General features: G+C 42.6%; 1 protein-coding gene across 1 annotated transcript; it reads right to left on the bottom strand.

Annotated features, from left to right (window-relative positions):
• Positions 1–1,975: 1,975 nt before the first annotated feature.
• LOC145964845 (uncharacterized) lies at positions 1,976–2,551 on the bottom strand. The gene has a single exon (XM_083088007.1). It carries the CDS (start codon positions 2,549–2,551, stop codon positions 1,976–1,978), a length of 576 nt encoding a protein of 191 aa, XP_082944133.1.
• Positions 2,552–10,662: the final 8,111 nt, after the last annotated feature.

The following is a 10,662-nucleotide window of genomic DNA, read 5'->3' as shown; positions in this document are numbered from 1 at the left end:
TCGTGAGCATTTCAATTCCTTCCATGAGAGTAAGAAGCAACCTAATGAAATGAATTGAAATGTTGCCGCAATGAAAAAAAAAATACATAGCGATCCGTTGTAAATAAATTGTGTTTTATCTCTGTTGTTTTCAATAAATTATTTATATAGTGTTATATACAGTGATGGGAAAAAGTTCCGGAACGGTTGAATATTTCATAAACTATGCACTTTAGAAAGAAATGTTTCAGACGAAAGTTGTATGGCTTGAAGGGGGCCATAAGATGGCGTCATTGGTTTGACCTTGAAAAGTCGTTTGAAGGTCACGTGAAGGTCACCTTCAATTTCTTAAATGGAATCCCCTATTTTTTGTTACTTATTCTTGTAGATTATCTCGAGAGCTTTCCAAAACACTATAATAAAGTATTTCTTCATTGAGAACTTTTCGAGTTATGAGGCTTGAAATAATTTCTTAATTTTACATAAACCATAAAATATCTAGTAAAATATTCATTTTTCGATTATCTTACCTTCATACTTTTATGTACAAAATAATGAGAGGACTCAATTGGTGTAAAGAAAATACATAGTTATTTTTAAGAAAAAATATGTAATTGTTAATTGCAAATTACATATTTTTTCTTCGAAACAACTATGTTTTTTCTTTACACCAATTGATTCCTCTCATTATTTTGTACATAAAAGTATTAAGGTAAGATAATCGAAAAATGAATATTTTACTAGATATTTTATGGTTTATGTAAAATTAAGAAATTATTTCAAGCCTCATAACTCGAAAAGTACTCAATGAAGAAATACTTTATTATAGTGTTTTGGAAATCTCTCGAGATAAGCTACAAGAATAAGTAACAAAAAATAGGGGATTCCATTTAAGAAATTGAAGGTGACCTTCACGTGACCTTCAAACGACTTTTCAAGGTCAAACCAATGACGCCATCTTATGGCCCCCTTCAAGCCATACAACTTTCGTCTGAAACATTTCTTTCTAAAGTGCATAGTTTATGAAATATTCAACCGTTCCGGAATTTTTTCCCATCACTGTATATATATTTATATGCGTTTCGCTAATTGCAGCAGAATTTTCAAATTATGTATTTTCACTCTTATTATTTAAAATATTATAAGTGAAGTATGAATCCCCTTTATTAAATGTAATCGCAACTCTCACTGCATAATTTTCCTTTCTTTCTGTCTGCTATATTCTTAGAGAAAATATAAACAATTGTTTGTTTAATATTGTAATAGTGTTAATATTCGAATATCTTCCTACGTAAATATTCATTACAATATTGTAAAATATTACTTTCTAATTATATTTTTTTATTAATTAATAACAATTGTTTAAATTTTCTCCATGACGGAAGATACCACCACCTTCTCGCGGTTTCCGTCGAGCAACAACTTGCACGTCACGTATATTTATAAAATATAAATATAAATGCAATAGATTTAATTAAAAAATAAGTTTATTTAACTTTGTTTTTCATTTTTGTTAAAACATTTTTAATATATTTTAATAAAGCATTTATTTAAAAAAGAAAAACATTTTAAAACATTTTAAATATATTTTAATAAAGCATTTATTAAAAACAGAAAAACGTACAAGTTGGCCAAGAGTGGACATATATTTTATTATTTTTATATTTATGCGGGTATAAAAAATGAAAATGGGCAAGAAAAAATCAGGGAATGAGCCGAGACTCGAACTCGAACATTTTTGATATATTTCATGTTTTGCTGAATGCTGAATGTCGTATCGTTGACGACGTCACTTGTTCGAGCGAGAAAAGAGAGAATCATCTTTTATCTCCTTCTAATATCCGACACCGCCCGAAGTCGCGCACACGGACATGATATGAAGTTGTGTGCGTCCCTCCTCCATGCTATCGTATGCTACCAAAAGGCCGGAATCTGGCATCTCTGGTTTTGTTAGCGGCCGAACGAGCTCCGAAGAGGATGTTCGAATGGTGACTACTTAAACGATGTTGTCGTCCCCAGGGTGGAGCTTAACGATTCGAGCGAGGGGCCATCGGCTCGGTGGCGTTGCTTCGGAGCGTACTTCTAAGCACAGGGCTCCGACGTTGGGACCGATCTCGTTCCTTGTCCACTTTGGTTGTGAAGCCAACGTCTGGAGGTATTCTCGCGACCACCGTTGCCAGTAGTGATCGCGCATCTTCTGCAGGAGTTGCCAACGGGAGAGTGAATTGTCGACACGGTCGACGAGTGACGGCTCAGGAACAGCCAGAAGAGGAGCTCCGATTAAGAAGTGTCCCGGAGTGAGTGCCGTCAAATCGTCGGGGTCATCGGAGAGTGCTCGTAGCGGGCGTGGGTTAAGGCATGCCTCAACCTGCGCGAGGAAAGTGCTCATTTCCTCGAAGGTGAGGGTTGTCTCGCCGATGATTCTGCGCAGGTGATATTTAACAGACTTCACTGCCGTCTCCCAAAGTCCGCCACAATGAGGAGCAGCGGGTGGATTAAATTTCCATTTAATGCCGTTAGAAGCAGTGATTTGAGCGATGCGACGGCCGTCGGCTGACGATGCGTGGAACATCCCGAAGTTCTCGACTTGCGTCGACGAAGTTAGTGCCGCAATCGGAATACACTTCGCTGCAGATACCCCGACGAGAGGTGAAGCGGCGAAATGCAGGAACGCCTCCGAAGTGTAATCCGATGCCACCTCGAGATGAACCGCCTTGGAGCTGAGACAGACGAAAACGACAATGAAACCTTTGTGCGCTCGGTAGCCTCGCCCTTTGCTGGTCCGGATAAGAATTGGCCCGGCATAATCGACTCCGGTCCGGAGAAGCGGGCGGGCAGGAGCTACCCGTTCTCGTGGAAGACTGCTCATCAGAGGTTGTGGAACAGCGGCCTTCCATCGAACACATGTGACGCATCGATGGATCAATTTCTTAACAACGGCGCGACCTCGTGGAATCCAAAATCGGAGGCGAAGCAACCCAAGAGTGAGCTGAATTCCTCCGTGTAGCGTCCGACGCAAGGCTACCAGATTGCATACGCTGCGTCCAGCGGCGGCACGATTTGTATCCCCACCACTTTCGCGCATTAAGGCATAAGCTCTCATCCGTGTACGCTCGACGTTCGGTCATCTTCGGTTTACAGAGGAAGACGGATAGATTAGCTTCTGTCCCCTTCTCTCCTGAGAGGTCTATTGTATCTTACCTATCTCTCTGAATACAATAGCTATGTAATCCTCGAAATCTCGAGCTGGCGAGTTGGCGATGCAAGTTGCATCGTTGCAAGTATCGCAGCGAGTAGTAAGATTAAGCCGGTTCTAACGCAGGGGCTCCGAGGGGGGGGTGAGGGGCGAGGGGGAACCGCGCGGGGGGGTGACGTCACGCGGGGGGGGGTGATGACGTCACGCGGGGGATGATGACGTCACGCGGGGATGTTGACGTCACGTGCGGGGATGATGACGTCACGCGGGGATGATGACGTCACGCGGGGGATGATGACGTCACGCGGGGGATGATGACGTCACGCGGGGGATGATGACGTCACATGCGGGGAAGGGGGGATCGCGGCGCGACCGGTGGACGAGGGGGTCCGCGCAGGTAGGGGGATCCGCGGCGCGAGCGAAGGACGAGGGGGTCCGCGCGGGTAGGGGGGATCCGCTGCGCGAGCGATGGACGAGGGGGTCCGCGGGGGTAGGGGGGATCCGCGGCGCGAGCGATGGACGAGGGGGTCCGCGCGGGTAGGGGGGATCCGCGGAAAGAAGACGGTGGTGTGAGAAGAATAGCGCTACGTGTGGGAAAAGGATAGCGTAAAGTGTTTGTGAAGAGGACAGTGCGACAAGGATGGCATCAACGTGCGACAAGGATGGCGTCAACGTGGGACAAGGATGATGCATTGTAAGATGCCACATAGGTGGGAGCAGGACGACGCAAAGGTAAGTGAGTGAGTGATAGCGGCGAGCTTGTGAATGAGAGAGAACGATAATAGCGCGAAGAGAACGCATACGAAAGAGAACTATAATATCGCGAGAACAACGTGTGCGAGAGAGAACGATAATAGCTAAGATAACGCGTGCGAGCGAGAACGAAGATATCGCGAGACTTACAACTAACGCGAGACTTATTGTTGGAACGATAGCGCGTACGAAAGAGAGAGAGAACGATATCGCTATACTTACAACTAGCGCAAGAGAGACGCAAGGGATGGGAACGCAAGGAGAGGCGCGTAAATAAATACATTTCTTTTCAATACTAAATATAACATTTATTTTAAAATGTGTGCGTGTATTATACAATTTGTGTGTGTGTGTGTGTCTAATAAAATAATAATATAATAATATAAAATTTAAAATTTAAAAAATATAATAAAAATATAAAATTTAAAAAATATAATAAAAAATATATAAAACATATAAAATATAAAATTTAACGGTCATCGAACGGAAACGAACGACTGTCGAACGCAAACGAACGGTCATCGAACGGAAATGAACGGTCGTCGAACGGTAATTGAACGGTCATCGAACGCAAACGAACGCTCGTCGAACGGAATTGAACGGTCATCGAACGCCCGTCGAACGGAAACGAACGCTCGTTGAACGGTCGTCGAACGGTAATTGAACGGTCATCGAACGGAAATGAACGGTCATCGAACGGAATTGAACGGTAATCGAACGGAATTGAACGGTAATTGAACACCCGTCGAACGGAAACGAACGCCCGTCGAACGGTAATCGAACGGAAACGAACGGTAATCGAACGGAATTGAACGGTAATTGAACGCCCGTCGAACGGAAACGAATGCCCGTTGAACGGTAATCGAACGGAAACGAACGCCCGTTGAACGGTCATCGAACGGTAATTGAACGGTAATCGAACGGAAACAAACGCTCGTCGAACGGTAATTGAACGGTAATCGAACAGAAACGAACGCCCGTCGAACGGAAACAAACGCTCGTCGAACGGGAATGAACGCTCGTCGAACGGTCATCGAACGTAAAACTATATTCAATTATCAAATATTTAAATGTTTTATCATGTACCACAATGTAGTATCGAAATACAATATCTGTGGCAGCTGTGTCGCGTACGGAAACACGATACATAGGACACGTACATAGATAGAGATGAGGAAAGAAAGGAGAGAATAAGAAAGACGATAAAAATATATTGCATCATCAATTTATTATAAATATGGATTCGATGAATCATGATGTTTCAACCACCAATTATAAATCTTAAATACATTTTCTAAAGCGCAATTTTTTACATGATTTTCACAACGTACAGTATTCTTAACATCTAACTTATTTAAAGAAGCTACATCCTCATAATCTGCATCCAAAGTTTCGATAATCACATCGTTTCTTGCATCATTGTCCAGTATATCGGCTAGCCATTGCCGTTTTTCATGCCCTTTAACGTACACGAGAGGTGACGCATCATCATCCTCTCCCGTTGCACCCATCACCGCTGTCGTAATTAAACGTTTCGATTTCCAATATGAAACGTGTCCATCATTCCACGATAATCCATGGTGATTTTTCATCAACCATAAAACCTGACATCTCTCAGATTTTGTGAGCATGTGCCATGGTTCGGGACATGTAAAAATATAATGAGAAAGTACGGATCCCTTTCTCAGAACAGCAGCTTCCTTCACGACAAAATTTTTCCCAACGATAAATCCTTGTAGATCCACAAACGTTGGCACAGCCATGATGACAAGATCCGATCGCAGACTGATGTCGATCGTCAAACATCTCAATCTTTTATATTTTTTCATATGCAATGGAGGGGATATTTGCTGACTTATGTAATTTTGCGGACTACATTGGTCAATGGATTATATTCGACAACCCGATCGTGCAAGATGAGACAGTAGGCGGTAGTATTCGCCGGTATATTTTCCCTGCATTCAAACTCTATTCTCACGTCCACGGTAGCAGTTTTGACAGACTCGTTTTGTCGCGAGCAATCAATGACCGCGAGAGGACCGCAATGTAGAAACTTTGAAATGGTTAATAGCGTTGCATTATCATCGCATCCATAATAAGATTTGCGAAAACGAGAGTACATGTTGAATAGAACGGCGAATCTATTTTTTTCAAAATCTAAATTTAAATCATCATAGGGATAAAATTCCGAGTTTAAATAGAGTTTAACGTTGGTCAATTTGCAGTCATCGAATAATGTAACATCTTGTGACACTGAATTCTTTTTACCAGTTTGCAGTGCAAAGATCACATATCGTGGTTTCTCTAGCTGGGAGGCGGCTTTCACGGTCCATGAATGCTTAGTCGTGCTATGCAGCAGAGGAAATTCATATAGATCCCAAGATCTGAAACTCATGTTCAAGTATCGTCCGCTTTCCAACATTCGCAACATCGACAATTTATTAAGCTCGTTCAATATTACATGAGGCATACGCCACTGTATCTTGAGTAATTCAATCTCAGCTTCCGACGATGGGTGTCCGAATAGACAATTATTATCGTTGCGCGAACGTATCAAAATCAATTCGTGACGAGCGTTAATCACAACGCGTTTATAATCTTCGCAAAATCCCAGCAGCATGTTGAGCGGTACGCAATAGTTGAAATAATTTTTGTCACCATTGTACGTCAAATCCCACGCAGCGTTCTTCAAGTTTATACTTTTCTGGTGCGTTAGAGAGACATAATTTTTGAGCGTCGAAGTTATTCCAACATTTCTGTTGCGATCAATCTCTACTCCGTCGAGTTCGTATCGAAGCTCATCAAACATGAATGCGACGCAATTGTTTCCCAATACAACCTTCATTTCGTCATTCGCTTTACGCACATTAAACCTTCCCTCGATGTAAAGAAAGCTTTCGCACGGTAACGTGTACAAATCCTGATGTTGTATAGGTATTCGTATCTCGTCGCTGTATCCAAGCGTCGTATTGGCGTACGGATTGTATGTATGAGTCTCAATCTTGACGATGCGATCGTCAAAGACTGGCTCACCTCCGATATTCAAAATATCAATCATTCTTTTCGTACGATGAATCCCAATGATTTTAAAAATTCACGATTCAACGCGCTCACCTTCTTCTTAATGGCTATCTTATTATTGTCACCCGATACCGCAATAGTATTGTCCCTCGTAAAAGTGTTGTATCTCGCGTGCTCCGTTTCGTTCAGCACGAGCATACTATGTTTGTCGCCGCCGTATATGCAATCTTACGGTAATTTCCTCTTCTCGAAAATCGAGCAATCGACCTCTTTGATCCACAATACGTATCGTTAAATCCGTAATGCTCCGTACGATGATCGGCAGATAAATGATCTGTGCCGGCGTTTCCGATATCTTATATCCTGGCGGTACGCTCGGTGAAAATTCATGTATCGTGTGTACGCGCATGCCATTGCTGTACGCACCAGTAGTCACGTTACATTCTATACGAATAATATTTACGTTTATAATATTAACCGGTTCGTCCGATTCGTACCACTCGCGAGGTTGCAATATACGATTCGACGAGAATCCAAGCAAGGATCCTACATTGTCGGGTTTGGTAAAGTTTATTCTGTAGGCACATTTGATTTCGCTCTTTAGCGTGCTATGATTGGCGCGAAGCGCTATTGGATATTCCTCATCATAATCGTTTTCAATATCTCTGGAAAGGTGTTCATCTTGCAAAATTGCACGTTTGAGATAGTCATTTATAGCGTGCAATTCGTACGATCCTTCGGGAATCGTAATTTCCTTGTCGTCGTTGCCAAAGTAAAATTTATTATTCGAAAAATTTACGTTTGGAATCGTATGATAAGTTTCAAAATCCGTTAATCCAAGCTCGTAATCGGCATCAGTCAAATCTATAGCGGGAAAATAGCTTACAGCGAGAACGCTGCTTCTGCCAGTCAACGTAAGTGTCAGTGACATGTCGAACGAATACTGAGTCGTGACGATGGATTGTCAGGCTTTAAATTGATCGTCGACTGTTTGAAGAAATTTTAAACACAACTGTCCACAGATGCTCTGATTGTAACTTTGATAAGATGCATAATTGTATTCAATTTTCACTCGTCCGAAATATCGCACAAGTTCCTTGGGTGGTCGAAGGTTTCCAAAACTGTCGAAATATACGACACGATCTCCCCTCTTTGCGTACGCTACCCAATGAGTACCGAGACCATCAACGTCATCCAAATTGACGATACCGCTCTCGTTTCGTCGTACACCGCTTATTGGTAAATTATTGCGCATGAAAACACCTCTAAAGAACGGTATGTGCATACGTTTCGCCAATTGTTCCAATTGCACGTTAGTTGTCGCACCCGTAGGCATTTTTAATGTTTTTTCGACGTTTTTTTTTCTCTTAGACTTTGTTGAGAATCCCTGTCCACGCTTGTACGGAGCGAGATAAAGTCCGCGACCTTCCATAGCGCGATTGTGACGCTGCAACTCTTCCAGCTGACGTTGTGCCGCCTTGCTATCGTTTACCGCCTTTGCGATTCCCGCCGCACCGCCGGCCAAAGAACCGACAACTCCCAACAACGGTAAAAGTGGTAAAATACCACCGCGTTTCGCTACTGGAAGTATTCGTTTTTTCCTCCTCTTTGTCGTCGATGGCTTTTTCATCCCCATGCCGAGTTTTGTCTTTGCCTTCATTGCCGCCCAAACAGTCGTAGCGGCTGCTCTTTCGCCAAGAGTCGAATCCCTCGCGGTAATGCGTTCTCGCGCTCTTGCAGCTAGTATGCGATCCGCGACGTGTCGTTGACCGAGGTCGTTGCTTCGCGAGTAAGCAATGTCGTGCTCGCGACAAGCGGCGTCCAATGGATTGATGCCTCGATCGCCTCTAGCCAATCGTTTCTCTAATCGAGTTCCCGGACCGCAAAACTGATAACCGGGAATATGTAATTCGATGGGAAGCGCGTTTATCGCACGATTTAAGAGACCGCTACCTCTTACGATTCTCGCTGACATTCGTAGCAATCTTTTATTAACGGTGGCGGACCGTCGATGTGCGTTCGCTGCCACGGCTGATTGTAATGTCGCATGCACGAACGATATTGTCGAACCTCCGAATCAGCCTTTATATATTCTGGAAGCTTGTCCCACAATCGTTCCACGTAATCACCAAAATTTTGTAGTAAAACAATCTTTGGGATATACTGCAGTTGTTCGGCGGTAAGCCGGAAAATGTCTCTTTCATCCGACAGAAGGAGAAACATTTTGATACTGAACGGTTTCGAGTTGAGACACCTCTATAAATAGGTCTCCCCCTCTCGTGATCATTCGCAAAATTGATTCGAAAGAGAAAACATGCGGTTCGTGCGACAAGTGCGGATAATCAAAGTATCAAATTTCGACGATAGACTAATATCGGAGAAAAAAGTACGCAAGCATGGAAACATGCTACCGACTACTATACGCGGTATCGTTTGCGGCCCTTCAAACTGCGGTAAGACAAACGTGTTGATTAGTTTGATAGAAAGTCCGTACGGTGTACGTTTCGAGAACGCGTACGTATACTCGAAATCGCTTCAACAACCGAAATATAGATACTTGGAAAATTTATTAGCACCTATAGACGAAATTGGTTATTTCACATTCTCTAATAACAGCGATGTCATTCCACCGAGCGAGGCGCTTCCGAATTCCATCTTTATCTTTGATGACGTGGCATGTGACAAGCAAGATACGATAAGAGAATACTTTGCAATGGGTCGACACTCGAGCGTCGACTGTTTCTATCTTTGTCAAACGTATGCCAAGATACCTAAGCATCTTATACGCGACAATGCGAATCTTTTGATTTTATTTAAACAAGACGGCACAAACTTGAAACATGTGTACAACGATCATGTAAATACCGACATGTCTTACGACGATTTCCGCGCATTGTGTCAGAAATGTTGGCAACGCAAATATGGCTTCGTAGTCATTGATAAAGACAGCACATTGATCAATGGACGATATAGAAGAGGATTTAATGATTTCGCGATACCGTAAAGCGATCAGTCGTCATCGACACATCGATCAAGCATCATGAACGGCGATCGTGAAAAGATTGCGATAGAGATTGCAAAAATGAGCGAATCAATTCGCAAAAAATATCGCGCTTTGAAAACTGGTAAAATGGAGGAAGACGTTGCATTGGAAAGACAATTTAAGCCAATTACCGAACCTTTAAAACAGCTTATCGAAAATACTGTGGAATCTGATGCGCCGAAAATTGAACCATTGAGTTTAACGTTTGGAGAGAAGCACGAGGAAAAAATAAAAGAGTCGAAGCAAGGAATAAAGCGAGTACGGATAAATATGCCGATAAACGATTCGCCGATATATTCGACACCGAATCGATCGAAACGAAGGAAACAATTTTCTAATATGGCTACTGTTTCTACTCCGATAAAAGTACAACCGCGTCAAACAATACCATTCCCGTCCGTCGAAGAAATTTATGAGACCACGCCCGATTCGTTTGTAACATCGGTCCGACATGAATTAGAAACGTCCGAAGGTCAGAAAACGTTCCGAGATCATTTTGGTCCACTAGCGCAAAAATATATAGGAGCTATCATGAGTGTTAATAAAAATAAGAGTATGGATTACGTCTACGGTGTTAAATTTACCAGCGAAGAAATGATGCTCGGTGATAAACGTTTCGATGTGGACATGGAAGATAATATAATTATCGATGGAATAAAATATACGGGAT

The sequence above is a fragment of the Camponotus vicinus genome, unplaced genomic scaffold (assembly GCF_025532165.1).
Source record: "Camponotus vicinus isolate PSW18456_S1 unplaced genomic scaffold, iyCamVici1.0 SCAF_14, whole genome shotgun sequence".
In the NCBI taxonomy this organism is placed as follows: Eukaryota; Metazoa; Arthropoda; class Insecta; order Hymenoptera; family Formicidae; genus Camponotus; species Camponotus vicinus.
This window is presented reverse-complemented; position numbering and strand designations above follow the sequence as displayed.